The following is a 15,333-nucleotide window of genomic DNA, read 5'->3' on the forward strand; positions in this document are numbered from 1 at the left end:
CTGTCCGTCTCTGTCACAATGTTTGTACAAACAGATTTTAAAAAAAGAAACTTTTTTTCTCCCCATCATCCCCGACCTTTGTGCAGGACAGCGTTGGCTGGCTTGTTGCCCGCCAGCGACTCCTTGCTGAGGTGCTGGTGTGACTCCGCCAGGCACTCCACCTCTGCAAAGCGTGCATTCAGCGCCATGGCAGGGTGGGTGGGGTCCTGGGTCATGTTCAGGTAGGCCGCCCGCCGCAGCTGCTCCTCGATCACTAGCGCCTGCTCCAACAGCTGGAGGGGGGGGGAAATGTATTAAAGTATAATGTCGTATGTTGGTATGTCTGCAGACTGTTCGTGTCAGAAAACATTACAGCACGCTCGTATGTACTAACCCAGTTGGTCTATAATGCCTCAGACCAACAACTATTGCTTCAGTCTCATGCTGTGTCCCAATCCCATACTACATCCCACCTCTATACAATATGCACTATATACCAATTCTCATAATATATGTATTTTTCACTAAAAACTTGTCGCTATTTCCAACAACGTAAGCACCATTTAATGCTATGATGTGTTTTCAAGCTATGAACCCAAAGAACACTTACTTGTAATACTTTTGAATTTAACGGGTTATGGGCCATAATTCATAAAAACAAACAATGTATCTACACAATTAAATCGTGACATTTAATTTATTTTTGATACATAAACATCTATTCTGCTTTTTCTCTTTAACTGTTCAGTTTTTTTCCATATAAAAGTTATGGCTGCACCTTCTATCTCTATTGTTCAGCACTACTGTAACATGAAAAAGGATTTTGATCAGTATAGTTTGAAAAGTTCTGATGCTTGATTTTTTTATGTATGTGGGACAAAAGTGTCCATCAACAGCGCAGTCAAAAAACATGTGTGTGCTTAGTCACTTTTCCACATTGCTTCCTGCGAACAGAGAGCTCTTTACCACAATTTCATTTGGACAAATAAGGTGAATACATGTTACTTCAAACAAGGGAGGATTGATTCAATGCTTCTGATTTATTCTGATAAAATTCTTGCCTTGAAAGAACAAGAGAGAGTAAGAGGAGGTGTGATAATGATGTGAGAAAAAGAAAAATGACAGCAGGGTAGAAATATTTATATACAGTATGTCATGTGCAGGTGCTCCTGCAGACTGCTGTGTGATTCAAACCGTTTACTGAATCACTACATCAAACGAACATCTGAGTCTGTGCAAACTCTCTTCAGAGTTCAAGAGACTGTATACGTATAACTTAAGCTCCTCCTCCTCCGCAGCGCTGAAGTCAGTGAAAGGCGTCACAGCGTCCTGCTGAAGCCACTGATTGCAACTGAGAAGTGTCAGAGGCCACAAACAAGCATTCACGCTCACATTCACACCAACAGGCAATTTAGAGACGCCAATTCACAAATTAGAGTAAGCAATAAACCTGATGTGCATGTTTTGGGATTGTGGGAGGAAGCCGGAGTACCCAGAGGAAAGGCCCCTGCCAATTTATATTTCTGGTAACCTTCAGGGAACTCTTTTTCAACCCATCAACCGGTTTTTGAGCCTTATAATAAAGGAAAGGAAATATGTAATATAAAAAAAGATACCTCTTATATTGCATTCAAACAGATATATGATGATAGTCTGTGTGCGAGTTTCCTTTTCTGCCACACAAAAAATGACAAAACAGTGATTTAAAAAAAGTTTTAAAACACAAATCTGGTCTTTCTTCTGCTTTTCTTACTATTCCTCTTTTCCCTCCCTTTGCCCCCTCCTCTCATTACATTCAGTCTGAAAACTACTTCACTAAATTCATTCTTCTGTGTCTGCTGTTTTTCATATAAATCAGTGTCTTGGTTGGCATAGCAACAGTAATACAACCATTTCGTGGGAAATTCAACTTCATACAGTAATTCAGTTGTGCGTGTGTGTGTGTGTGTGTGTGTGTGTGTGTCCAGGAAAAGTGTAAACGTGTTGCAAAAGAGGTTATCATGTTACCCAACCAATTACGACTAAAACATACTTCAGGGGAATTTCTTCTTTCTTTCATTCTTGATGACAGAATTAAAAGAAAAAAAAAATAATGTAGCAAGAGAGATAATAAGAAACGAAGAGACTGAGACAGAGACAGAGATACAGTAAATGAGGATGTTGAGGGCAGGATCTGAAACATGTGAGCCACTCAAAAACAGGATGAGTGCTCTTCCAGTAATGCAGCGGTCAGCAATACCATCCAGCCAATATGTGGGTCTAGGGGCATCCGTCATCCGACCATCAAACAAGTCAGGTGATGGAAGACACTGACAAATGTTGCTAAAATAGATCGCTTGCATAAAAGTAGGGCTGGGTACTTTTTTGATGCGTCTGTAGCACAGAGAATGGAAAACTGTCAAGTAATCGAAGGTGGCTTTGAATGGCTTGTCGTAGAAGTCGTAATCTCCTGATTCAAAATTCTTTAATTTGACATTTGAGGCATTTTTCAAAGCAAAAAGAAAAAGTACCACTTTGTTGTTTGTGCCGAAATACAAAATAAAAAGTGAAACTTAACATAAAAACTGAAAAACGTCCCGTCTTACCTTAAAGCGTCGAGCCAGGAACTTGTTCTTCATCTCCAGGAAGTTGCCTTTATTCGCCTGCGACTTGAAAGGCTCATTGACGATGGCGAACTGGGGATCGTTCTGGATGTCCTGCCACCTGGCGTAGCCGTGACTGGCACAGGGGGAGGGGGGGGTCAAGGGTCATGAAACAGCAATAAAGAGACAGCGAGAAGCAGAACTGCGTGGGCCATCTTTTCTACCCAACTTCATAAATGTAACATAAAGTGAAGCTAAACAGGGAGGGCTCTTAGATTTCACCCTTGTGTCTGGAGCTAGAAAAGACAATTAACCTAGCTTAGCATAAAGACATGAAGCAAGTGGAAAAAGCTAACGTGGCTCTGTCCAAAGTTCCAATATAAACTAACCCGTCGTATCTTGTTTGTTTGTATCCTTGGTGAGCAGTTTTTGAATAGAGCCAGGCTACCTGTTTCCACCATCTCCTGTCTTGATGCTAAGCTAAGCTAAGCTAAGCTAAGCCAAGCCACAGACAGGAGAGTGGCATCGGCCTGCTCATCTAAATCTTATTTCCCAAAACTATTTCTTTAAGCTAAACATAGATTTTTTGTTTTAGAGTGATTTGTTTCATTTTTCATCTTCTTAAAATACAGAATTGCAGTTATTATAGCACAAAATAGGTTTGAGGCAGCTGCTGAAACAAAGCATTTCCCCCCTTTTGTTTTAGTCTAACAGAGCCACGGCATTAACTAGCAGGATAATGATTTTATGTGAACGCTGCACGGCCTTAATTACCATAATAGAGAGAACAACATGAACTAAATGACCCACTGCATCAGCTTCCAGCAGCCACAGTTTGCTGTTTACTGAGCTCTGGCTGGCTTGTTGACTTATTACGCTGGGCTTCTGCCGGCCGACAGAAAAATAAACACACGGGGTCATCGCACGGGCAACTGCTGTCAAGGATACATCACAATTCCCGCCAGCAGCCAGAAATCGTGTCGGCGGTGCCAGATCTCGTTCATCTTCCCCGAGGAGATGGCAGCCCGCTCCTCGTTCTGCCAAAGAGTGTGCAGCTCTGCGGGGGTGAAGCCAGCACAAGGTAAAAATGAGGTTGGTCTCAAAGTGCTTAGCTAGCTGAAACCTGGCTGCAGGTGTTTCCACAGCACACAGAGCTTTTCTGGGTTTATGATCAAGGCGAAGGTAATTTTAGCTCACTAATGCTTTTGTACAGAAGCTCTGGAAAGCAAAGGCAAATGTTTGGTTTTTTTGATTGTTTTAGTTGTAAATTTTATTTTGCTTAGACCGCTTAGTGGCTTGTTTGCTCAACATTACTCGCACCTCTTCACCTTCCTCTAATCCTTTAGGCAGAATTTTTATTTTTAAGAAAATCAGATTTTTCCTGCTACAATTCCAGTTAAGTTTTTGAATGATTCATACATTTCACATCCATAATTCCTCTTTTCTTGAAACAATCCAGTAAAAAAAACAGCTTTTATAAGTCGACAATGTTTTGATCTGTAAGAACAGGAAAGTTATTGTTTTATCCTAAATACATTAGGTAAAGTACCATACAGGTCAGTTTAATCTATTCTACATACACTGCAAATAAATCAGTACTAACCAGTGAAGCCACCATCTGCGATATTGAACATGAAGCGAGGTCGCTCAGTCGGAGGCTTCCCGTTACCCTTAGGCGCCTCCTCCTTAGCTGCTTTGACTTCTTTTCCAGCATCTTTTTCACCTTTGACCTCCTCTGTTATTGAGAAAGAAGGTTAAGGTATTATTTAGCCAAAATATGTCCTTTATGTATTTGTGGCAGCATGCGACCACAGACAGTGAGATGCACCTTTCTTCACGTCAGCCGCCTCGGGCTTATCCTTGGCATCTGTCGCTTCCGTTGCTGCGGGTGTCTCGTCACGCTTTTCTTTGTCTTTTTCCCTCTCCTCCCCCGCCTTCTCTCCTTCTACAGGTAAAAAAAAAATAAAAATACAATTAATTTTAGCAAAGGACTTGTTGCGTTGCTCCGTTTAAACCTACTTCATCTCCTTTTTTTTTTTGCACGTCAGAATTCATTGAGTTTGGTTTTTACCTGATTTCTCTTCTTTGAACTCTTGCTTTGACGTTTGCTTTGTCTCCTCTTTGCTCTCCTGCCCTGCAGCTGGAGCATCAGTCGTTTCTTTCTTCTCCACCTCTTTCAGGTCGCTCTCTTCCTTGCCTTCGGCTTTTTGACCAGGAGACGCACTTTGCTGTGTCTCTTTTGTCGAGGAGGAGAGCTATGGACAGTAGCACAGCATGGAATAAATATTGCTGGTATTCACTGTTGGTGTTTGCTGTTGTATGGTGAAAATCTTCAAAATCAATATCAGCTTTTTAATCCACTTGTGTGTTTTGTGTGGATAACCATGCTGTCGTGTTTTTGATTGATTTGCACCTTCCAGGCAGCCAGGCATTCTTGGCTCCCGATTTTGTATGAAAAATGCTGCTGTCCAGTCAAAGTTTTTGTCACTTGCCATGCAATAATAATGTAATGTTTCACTTTCATGCAACATAAAAGTCACCACAAACAAATGGCCGTCTGGAATGAAGAAAAACACACAAAACAGCACAGCATGCCTCACAAAATTGTTGACAGCAGAGTCAGTGGGTTGTCAGTGGCTCGACACATGCTTTGCTTATTCATACGAGTAAAATTGAATAAAACAGACCCATGTTTTGCAGAGATGCATAAGCAGAAAATTAATAAAATGCAAGAAAATGTTACAAGTGGCCTCTAAAGCCACAAAATAGAGATGTTTTAGCTGCTGAGTATCTTGTGTTTTGAGGACAGTGTCCCACCTCTTCAGGGTCTCCAGTTTTGTTGCTGTCCACCTCTTTCCCCTCATCCTTCTCTTTCTCCTTCCCTTTCTCTTTCTCCGACGGGGCCTCACCTTCCTCTTTGTCCTCCTCCTTCTCTCCCTCTTTTCCGTTCTTTTCGAGCTTGTCTGATGGAGCAGGATCTCCTGCCCATGCGCACACGCACGCGCGCACACACACACACACACACACACACACACACACTTTACTGTAGGTTGTATTCAACTCCCGACTTAATCTGATGCCCTTTACATGGAGCACCCCCTGCTGGATCTGGTGTATGGCATGTTTCATTACCTGGCTTGGAGGTGCACGGTGTGTTATTATAGCTGGCGTCTGGGGTGGGCGTGGCGGTCTTCACCGCAGGAGAGGAGGCCCTGGAGGAGGATTTGTCAACATTGACCTCAGGCTTGAGCTCTGGAAGACTCCACCGCCCATTGATGTGCTCAAACTCCTGAATCTGAGCACAAAGCACCAGCAAACACTCAGCAAAATAAAATGCTTGGCGCACACACTCCCTACCACCTTTACCACCTTAAACTTCCACCCACATGCTCTGTTTGCCTGGCAGTGTATCATACATTCCCTGTGGCATAGATAGCAGAGCAGGATGTCTGCAGGTTTAAACAAGTTGGAGTGAAAACTGGACTAAAGATCTTTGGATAAACTAAGATAAACTGGGAAAAATGAAAGTAGCAGAGCAATGAAAACATCTTTCAAAATATCATGGTTGATTTCCTCCATAGAAAAAAAAACCTGGGACATTTTTATATTTTAAGTCCTGAGGTTGACCTACTACTTCATAAGAATCTATCTCTGCTGATGTGGGAACACCCTGAGTTATAATCCTTAAGAATTTCAAGAATTCAAACCTTATTTTTTGGTACTAATTATGGTTGGCATTGTTTTCTGAAATAGCCATTCAGTGACATTCAGACTTTAACTCTCTGTGTAGTAGTTTTCATTGCTGGTAGCAATCCCTGCACTGGATTCAGTCGCAGGAAAAGCTAAGTATTTGTCATTTGTGACAAGGCGACAGGATCGGTTCAACAAGCGTGTGACAAAATAATACAGTCCACTTTTTTCTGACACTGGATCAGATGAGTGACAAATTGCTGGAAGTAATTAAACTCCAAGGAGCGGCTACAAGCCGTTACATGAAGAGTTACAGGCAGCACAGCTCGGACAAAGTACCTGCTCAGCAAGTGTTTGCCGTAGTGTTAAACCGCATATGTTGCTGCCATGGTAACCACCTGTGTCAATCACCCAAGTCAACCAGGGCAGTGATCTTAAGGACTTAAAGCTGAGCAGAGCTTGTTTCTTTAAACCACATTTGTCTTGACCTATGACGGGCGAACAGCTTTGGCCTGACCTTCTTCTTGACGAGGGACATGACGCCGATTCGAGTGAGGACCGGCTGGCGACACAAGCCCTCCCTCGGGACGCCGTCTGCGAACGTCTCGGCGCCATCAGCCACCGGCTCGCACAAGTGACGCATAAAGAGAGACACGTAGGCTCTGGCAAAGACGAAGAAGATGAGATATATATATATATATATATATATATATACATACGACGGACACAAGTGGAGGAAGCTTATGTTTCAATCTATATTTCTCTTTGATGTACGTTACTTACTTGAATTCCTTTTCAGTCTTGCCCCTGAGGTCTCTCACCAGCCACTGAGAGGAGAAAGCGTCCTGAGACGGCATCCCCCAGCGCATTACTGCGTTCAGGAAAGCCTTTCGCTGGCGTGTGTTAAAGCCCAGCACCTATTGATGGAAATTACTGTGTTTTATGGATTTTCCTGAGTGAAACTGGCAGTGGAAATAACACCAGAGAAAGAAAGAAAACTTTGTCGTATTTCTTATATGTCTTAAATTTCTCAAGGCCTCTTTTGAACAGGTCTGACTGCCTAATAATGCTAAAATAAACTCTGAATCCTAACTTGAACAATGCGGGCCATTATAATCACGTCCACCATTATCAGGATGATAAATGAGGTTGGAAGGTTTAGAAGTGATGGAGATGTAATAGCTTTGCTGCCATCTCCAATTTAAGATTCTTAGAAAAATATTTAAGAGTGAAGTTCACTTTAAATAAAAACTGACAGATTCCTGTATTATCACAATTTAAAAAAAAATAAAAAAAAAATGCCCAAAAATGAAAGCAGGACTGGTTCCAGAGATATGTACAGACCTCAAGGTTGCCTCCAACTCTGGCCAGAAGAGGAGGCAGAGGTTTATCCTTCTCATTCCTCAACTGGCGACGTGACTGCCTTCGACCTGTAGATAAAGGTAGGCAAAGGAAACATTGCAACAAATCCCGGGGAGAATTATAGGATGTAAGAAGAGGGAGATAGTTAATCTGATGTTTGTTTTAAGTTTCTCACATTCTGCAGACTTGCAGAGTTTCCTTCAAATTTACAGTTAATAGATTTATATAAACAAAAAAAAAATCAAAAGCTTCTGAAATGCTTGGGAGTGTTTTACTGCCCGAAGTAGGAGGTGGATGGCGATCGCATTTTTGGCAATCTGATTTGTTCGACTCTGCCAGGCAACTGTAACAACTAAATCAACTTTAAACTGTAATTCACCACAGACCTGGGAGTGTGCGTGTTACAGCAGGCATCTTTCGTGGCCCATGAGCAGCTCTGCTTGATGCCTCTCTCGCTCTTTCTCTATCTCTTTCCTTTTTTTTTTTTTTAAATCTCTCCTTACCTTCTGGTCGATCGTCAAAGTCCTCGTCCTCCTCCTCGGAGCCCACTGAATACTCGGACTGGTTATCTGAAATGTCAGCATGCCACTCTGAAACAGCACATGGTGGTCTGTCAATAGGCCAGGCCCATTCACGTCCACTGTGCAGGCCATAACTCAAACAGGAGACATCTCATCTACTAGGATCATGTGATAAAAACAACAAATCTTTATAATAAATAATAAATCCTGAGTTTTACCTTTGTTCTACTGCAGCAATAATTCTTAGGATCAAGTGAAAGCGGTTTCCTTTTTAAATCCCGAACTTCCCAAAAGAATCTTAAGCTCCTCCTAACATGATCCTAATATGAAGGTGTCAGTGACATAAAAGCTTATGTGAGCTTACCTTGGTCTTCCTGCGCAGCGTCGTTGTAGTTCACAGGCTTGCGGTTCCTCTTGCCTTTACCCAGTTTGCTCGCGAGGTCTTCCTGTTGCTGCTCGTAGTGATGCCGCAACAGTTTCTCCCAATAATCCGGATCCACGTTCTCCTCCTGTTTGATGATCTCCCGCTCGATCTCCTCGATCTGGAGCGTGAGACGAGGAACGCGCAAGGTTAGAAAGGTTAGGACAGGGTTATCTGAGTGTGTCCTTTCAAAGAGACACACTCACATTCATTAAACAACAACAAAAAAACAACAACAAATAAAACAGGAAACAACAGAGCAGTGGCCATGGGGAAATTTGCTCACAGGTACTTTCACAGATTGTGAAATGTGCACTTCGGTAAAAAGTGTTTGGCCTTGGATCAGCGATTAAAGACTTTAAAATGATCACACTTTCATCTGCATCATACTGCAGCAACATATTTGCAGACTTTCTGTGCAAAGATCTCATGTCCTAGATATTTAGATGAATCTAATCGTTCGTGGTTACTTGTTATGAAACTACAATGTTCATTTATTACACCCACTCCTCTGACCTGTCGGCCAGTCCACAAGAGCATTGTGGTCAAAAACACAAAACACTCCTCTCATGCACCATTTCTCCCACTCACTCCTGTTTTTCTACCGCCCATCTCTATGTATTTATTGTTGCCGGACTGGACATCTCTCACTCACCTTATCCTCCTCTCGGACCATGTACTGGGCCACTTTGAAGGAGCTGAGGTACTCGTTCATGTTCTGGACGTCCGAGTCGTCCGTGGCGTCTTGGCTTCGGTCCAGCAGCCTCTCAATGGCGACGCTGTCGTAGTGGATCACGTTGCCCTCGTCCTCAACTTTGTCTCCCGAACTATTCTTCATACCTGCCATGTGTGGAGTTAAAAAATGGAAATTACTGGTCCTTTTCTTCCAGAACCAATTTCACAAATAAAATGTTCTTGTCAACCAATTATATCTTCAATAAAACCAGAGTAAGACAAGTGTTCTCCTCTGGCCAAATTTGTCAAGAGGAAAGGAGACTGAAGTCAGCGTGTTTGACAAAATAATTTCATTCAGGAGAAGAAGCCTGCCAACTCTTCCCCATTAGAATCAGTCCCATTCCAGCTTTAACCCAAATTCCAACGTGATTACATTTGACTGAAAATCCTCATTTTATTTGACAAAAATATTCAGTGCAGCTAATTTTCTCAATTGATAAAAAAAAATCCGTTCTCACCTTCTATCTCGTCCTTGAAGAGCTCTTCTGTACCGAACTTGAGGATGTCGTCGAGTTCCTGTTTGGTCATGGAGCCGGCCTTGGATCCCAGCCCCGGCCGGACCACCAGGTGGGTCAGCATCATCTTCCTCTTGGCCACCTGGGTGATACGCTCCTCCACGCTGGCTCGGGTCACAAAGCGGTAGATCATCACCTTGTTGGCCTGCCCGATTCGGTGGGCTCGACTAAAGGCCTGTGTAGAGAGGGACAAAGCTGAGTACAACTGAGAGGTTTAAGTTTTGATACAAGGACGTTAATAAAGTAGATAATTAATTCAGTCTGTAGTACCTGTATGTCGTTGTGAGGGTTCCAGTCAGAGTCGAAGATGACGACGGTGTCCGCTGTGGCCAAGTTGATCCCCAAACCTCCTGCTCTGGTGGAGAGCAAGAAACAAAACTGACAAGCACCGGGAGCTGGAAAAAAAGAGACAGTGTGTTAGAGAAACAAACAGCCAATAATATGAATAGTTTCTCTTTAATGACAGAATCCTGTTGATATTAGTAACTTAATGACAAATGTCAGTCATCTTTCACTTCAGGGGATACTGCAGAGTTTGTAAATCTTTAAACTTGAGAGTCGTTATCTGAGTTATTTTTAGGATTCATGATATTTTTAAATTTGTTTGAAACATTATGAAATACAGAGATGTGACTCATCCTGCAGCAAATGTACAGCTACAGTTTTTACATTTTTTGTGGGGGATTTTTCTTCCCTTCGTCACTGGGATCGAGATGTGTGTGTGTTTGTGTGTGTGTGTGTGTGTGTGTGTGTGTGTGTTTGTGTGTGCATCATCGCTGTCGCCCTCTTTTTTAAGAACTACTGGTTGAAGCTGGAGTCTAAATTAAAATAATAAAAATGTGTTTGCTGAAAAGTTTTCTGTTCAGTTATTCCCTGTGTGGCTCTAACGGGTCATTACAGTTTAATATTACAGGAGAGTTCGCCTGGGGTAGTAAATGCACTTGTACCAACGTCACGAATGAATCACTCACCCACAGGGCATAATTCATAGTGTATAATTTAATAGCATTCATTGCCAGCAACTGCTTAGTGATATGACCAAGTTCCACATGAAAGCAATCTAAGCACGCGCCTCAGTGTTCATCATCCTCTGTAATGCAAAGACATCAGCAATCGTAGCAACTGGTGTCACAGCGTAAAGATCCTAAACACGCCATATATGATCTTATGTCGCCATATCGATATAAATCAAGATATAATACATTCTCTGTAAAAATCCACTGAGAATGTGTTTTATTTTATCTTATTAAAATTTGGACAAAAAAATTCAGCAATTTAAGTGTCTGATAAATCAAAGTACTTCATCGCTTTGATGCAAAAATCCTATAAAAATTCTATATTACCATGTTCATTAATTGCCTAATGCATCCAGAAATATTTACCATAACAAAAATCTCTAACAGTAGACAAGAGGAAGATCTTTAACAATATATACAGTATAGTCCTATCGCCCACTTCCACAACTATATTAACACCATCAATCATCCAGCCAGGATGTGGAGTCTTGTTCTCAAGCCCAAAACCCAAAAAGCAAAGAAATATTACAGCAGTATTTTGTGTTGTGACGTGCTCTGATGAACTTTCTCTGACGGGCTGACTCCTTCTGCATCTTTAATATTTCTGCCTGAAGAGACTTGTTTATGATGATGATGATGTGTTTCCTATTAGTCACCAACAGAGGTCTTGGACAACTCACTGCACCTTAAATGACTGCCCATTTTCCAGTATCTCACCATTGAAGCGGTCAATGGCCTCTTGTCTCAGCGCTCCTGTGATGCCTCCATCGATTCTCTCATACTTATAACCTTCATAGTCCAGGAAATCTTCTAATAAGTCCAGCATTTTAGTCATCTGCAAACAGGAGAGAGAGAGAGCGAGAGAGAGAGAGAGAGAGAGAGAGAGAGAGCGAGAGAGAGAGCCATCGATGTGTGTATGTTTTCATCTCTACTTGATTACCCACGCACACACCCACAGCTGGAATGACAGTCTGCAGCTGAGCCTTCTAGACGTGTCATGGGACTAATACAACATCTGTGAAGGGAGGTGTCCATCTGTTGTGCGTTTATACACTTGCCTGTGCTTATGCAGACTTTGCGTGGTGTGTGTGTGTGTGTGTGTGTGTGTGCGCGGGTGCGTGTGTGTGTGTACCTGTGAGAAGACCAGCACTCGGTGCCCCTGCTCTTTCAGTTTCCTCAGCATCTTTTGCAACAGCATCAGTTTCCCAGAAGCCTTAGTGAGGGCCGACCCCTCGTAAGCACCGCTGGGTGTTTTTTGGGCTTCCTGCAAACACAGACAAACAATGCCACAAAGTAAATAACCTTACACATCTTTTAAGTTTGAGCTGACATAATGTGACAACTAAACATGAATTTCCCCTAGGGGATAAATAAAGTATCTATCTATCTATCTATAATAAATAAGAACAAATGATAAACTGCATCTAATCTGTAATTTGAACCATATTCTACATCTACAGAGGACCAATACGATACAAAAGCACTACCTTACATCACCACAAGGTGTCACTGCTACGCAATTAAGGAGTGAGACAAAGTAAACAGCAAAAGAAGTGAAACACAATCAAATAAAGACGTGTCAAAATGTATTAGAAGTGTGTGTGTTTGTGTGCGTTCGCCTCTTCTCACCATGGAGGCAACAGGGAAGAGGTAGGGGTGGTTGCAGCACTTCTTTAAGTCCATCATGATGTTGAGCAGGGAGACCTGGTTTCCTCCGCCTTTTGAGTTCAGAGCCTCAAAGTTCTTGGTCAAAATCAGCTTGTAGTATTTCCTGTATTTAAAAACGCAAAGACATAAATGAAGAAGCGATAACCTCAAGTCGATACTTATTCAATGTAAACTACCTGTGGCACAAAGATTTAAGAGAAACTTCCTTTCTTTGTCTCCTCTCCACCCTCATCTCCTACTTCGATGTTACACTTTACAACATGAACATATAAAGGGAAACAACCATTACACTGCAAAGATAAGTATAAAGTACCTAATGATGATTTTTCAGTGTGGGGCTTGATTCCCATTAAATCCAATAATCATGGTCCATTTCTAATGAGTTGAAATTCTTACAAAGAACATGTTTAACTCATGCAGCAGCCACTGGGCTTTAATCACAGCTAATTAACCACGGCTTATATAATTTGCAGGTGAAAACATGTCAGGCTCTTCGTTATAAACTCGGCTAAATTTGAAGGAAAAAATATATTGCAGTGACTATTTCAACATGAAACAGGTCCAATAATAAAAACTGTTGAAATATAAGTGTTGAAAGGAGGGATAAAAAGCTTTGTTTAAGCCCCAGAAGATGCTCATCTACACATGTTGATGCTCAGATGTCTTTTCGTCTACAAATCATCATGACATCATATTCAGAAATTCAATCACCAGCCTATATCCGTATTTCCCCCCTTCAATTCTCCCCAGTGTCGTACTTCTGCATAGGGCTCAGCTCCACTCTGACAATCAGCTCGGTCTTGGCGGGCATGTTCTTGAAGACGTCGGCCTTCAGCCTCCGCAGCATGTGAGGCCCCAGCAGGTCGTGGAGCTTCTTGATCTGGTCCTCCTTGGAGATGTCGGCGAACTCTTCCAGGAAGCCCTCAAGGTTACTGTCCAGAGACATGAACTGGGGTGAGGTGACTGGTAAAAATCTGTCTTTAGCAGATAAATCAATAAGCTTGTACTGATAGTAATTAACAGATATTATCTAACTCTGGCTTCATCAACAAACATCTCTATGCAAATAAAGTTTACCAGACTTGGCAGAGTAAAAAAAAAGCATATATTTTGCAGACTTCTACATGAATACCAGTATGTGTATATTCGTGTGTGTGTGTGTGTGTTCGAGAAGTCCTACTTGAAGCGGTTGGGTGTGAGGAAGTTGAGCAGGTGAAACAGCTCCTCCAGGTTGTTCTGAAGAGGAGTTCCTGTCAGCAGCAGCTTGTGGTCGATCTTATAGTCATTCAGACGCCTGAAAAACTACAAAATAAGACGACAAAACTCCCTGTCATTCGTCTATCATTATTTTCCTTTACATCAGTATTGTTTTTTTTAATGGATTGGCTGGCCTCTTAATTATACTGCTGTTTACAAATACACACACTAGCTGTAGTACCTTGGACTGGTTGTTTTTAAGGCGGTGAGCCTCGTCCACCACCAGACAGGCCCAGTCGATGGACTTGAGCGCCGTCTGGTCGATGGTCACCAACTCATAGGAAGTCAGCAGCACGTGGAATTTAATAGGAGCCTCCCTCTGCAGGAACAGAAAGTCAAAAGTCATTGTTTTCCTAAATTACAGTGGTTAATGTTAATGTCAGGTTTGTGTAACAAGCTCAAATAATTTTTCCTCATGTCCTTTCCGGCTCTGCTGTAAAAAGGCAATGATAGCGCTGATTTATTTGATTATTTTCTCTCCATCTTCCTTCCTGCCCATTGCTAAAAGTGTCGTCTTCGCTTTCCTGTCCTCCCCTCTTCCTCACCCTCAGTTTAAAAGCCTTCTTTCCTCCTTTGACAGCGGTGTCGTCGAAGGAGAACTCGTTCTCTCTGATGATAGCTCGACTGTCCTTGTCCCCCGTGTACGTCACCACGTAGAAGTCAGGCGCCCACATCTCAAACTCCCTCTCCCAGTTGATGATGGTGGAGAGAGGAGCGCTGACCAGGAACGGGCCCTTAGTGTGACCCTGAGGAACAGAAGAGAGCTCTTCGGTATCAACATTCACGAGGAGGTGGAAGAAGACGATAACAGGAATATGCAGCTGCGGTACCTCTTTGAAAAGTGAGTAGAGGAAGACGATGGTCTGGATGGTCTTGCCCAGGCCCATCTCATCTGCTAGGATGGTGTCTGTGCCCTGAGCCCAGGAGAACCGCAGCCAGTTCAGACCCTCCAGCTGGTACAGATGCAGCGTCCCGCCTGTCGATGTGACAAAGTCTGGCTGCTCCTCGTATTTTATTGTAGGCTGGAAGGAAAGAAGGCAAGAGGAGGTTTGAAAAACCTGACTGGGACACGATTAACTGTATTTTTAACAGCAGTCTTACCAGTATGGGACGTATTAATCGTAGGAATATTACAGGATTAAATTTCATTGATATTTGCTTTAATTAATTCAAGGTAATCCTGTTAGTTTTATTCTAGAAGACAAAATAACTCCATTAAAGAAAGTATGACTTGAAAATTGACTGGCTCCACCCCTTCGGGAACAGGTATCTTTTGAATAACAGAGTAAGACAAAGTCAATTTAAAACATTAAAAATAAAACCAACCGTCTCATTTTTCAAACAATATTGTTACTGGACAATGCTCCAGAGCGTCTGCAACAAGTTCATTCTTCTAGAACCGAGATTTGGTGTAAAAAACAGACAGGAAGCCGATATAAACCAGGAAACTGAAACTACGGCTACAGCTAACTCACGTCAGTAACCGGTGAGGCAGGAGACTCCTCTTCACCCTCCTGGTTCTTGCTCCTAATCCTCCTGGGTTTGTCTGGATCTTCCTTCATTATTGCATCTCTGTTGGGACAGGAA

At 42.4% G+C, this 15,333-nt stretch overlaps 1 protein-coding gene across 1 annotated transcript in view; it reads right to left on the minus strand.

Moving 5' to 3' along the window:
- The window catches only part of chd3 (chromodomain helicase DNA binding protein 3), a 38,619-nt gene that overhangs the window by 12,076 nt on the left and 11,210 nt on the right, over nucleotides 1–15,333 (minus strand). Inside the window, exons 14-38 of the mRNA XM_022764209.1 lie at nucleotides 15,222–15,318; nucleotides 14,577–14,768; nucleotides 14,292–14,492; nucleotides 13,928–14,065; nucleotides 13,670–13,791; nucleotides 13,248–13,421; nucleotides 12,451–12,592; nucleotides 11,954–12,085; nucleotides 11,539–11,656; nucleotides 10,076–10,200; nucleotides 9,741–9,980; nucleotides 9,211–9,369; nucleotides 8,499–8,676; nucleotides 8,117–8,182; nucleotides 7,596–7,681; nucleotides 7,035–7,168; nucleotides 6,769–6,913; nucleotides 5,694–5,856; nucleotides 5,379–5,542; nucleotides 4,633–4,816; nucleotides 4,390–4,506; nucleotides 4,165–4,296; nucleotides 3,510–3,618; nucleotides 2,565–2,697; nucleotides 77–272 (exon numbers count right to left, since the gene is read on the minus strand). Coding sequence (XP_022619930.1) covers nucleotides 77–272; nucleotides 2,565–2,697; nucleotides 3,510–3,618; nucleotides 4,165–4,296; nucleotides 4,390–4,506; nucleotides 4,633–4,816; nucleotides 5,379–5,542; nucleotides 5,694–5,856; nucleotides 6,769–6,913; nucleotides 7,035–7,168; nucleotides 7,596–7,681; nucleotides 8,117–8,182; nucleotides 8,499–8,676; nucleotides 9,211–9,369; nucleotides 9,741–9,980; nucleotides 10,076–10,200; nucleotides 11,539–11,656; nucleotides 11,954–12,085; nucleotides 12,451–12,592; nucleotides 13,248–13,421; nucleotides 13,670–13,791; nucleotides 13,928–14,065; nucleotides 14,292–14,492; nucleotides 14,577–14,768; nucleotides 15,222–15,318 — 3,647 coding nt within the window. The remainder of the gene's footprint in view (nucleotides 1–76; nucleotides 273–2,564; nucleotides 2,698–3,509; nucleotides 3,619–4,164; nucleotides 4,297–4,389; nucleotides 4,507–4,632; nucleotides 4,817–5,378; nucleotides 5,543–5,693; nucleotides 5,857–6,768; nucleotides 6,914–7,034; nucleotides 7,169–7,595; nucleotides 7,682–8,116; nucleotides 8,183–8,498; nucleotides 8,677–9,210; nucleotides 9,370–9,740; nucleotides 9,981–10,075; nucleotides 10,201–11,538; nucleotides 11,657–11,953; nucleotides 12,086–12,450; nucleotides 12,593–13,247; nucleotides 13,422–13,669; nucleotides 13,792–13,927; nucleotides 14,066–14,291; nucleotides 14,493–14,576; nucleotides 14,769–15,221; nucleotides 15,319–15,333) is intronic.

This window comes from Seriola dumerili, unplaced genomic scaffold (genome assembly GCF_002260705.1).
Source record: "Seriola dumerili isolate Sdu_G_001 unplaced genomic scaffold, Sdu_1.0 BDQW01000531.1, whole genome shotgun sequence".
In the NCBI taxonomy this organism is placed as follows: domain Eukaryota; kingdom Metazoa; phylum Chordata; class Actinopteri; order Carangiformes; family Carangidae; genus Seriola; species Seriola dumerili.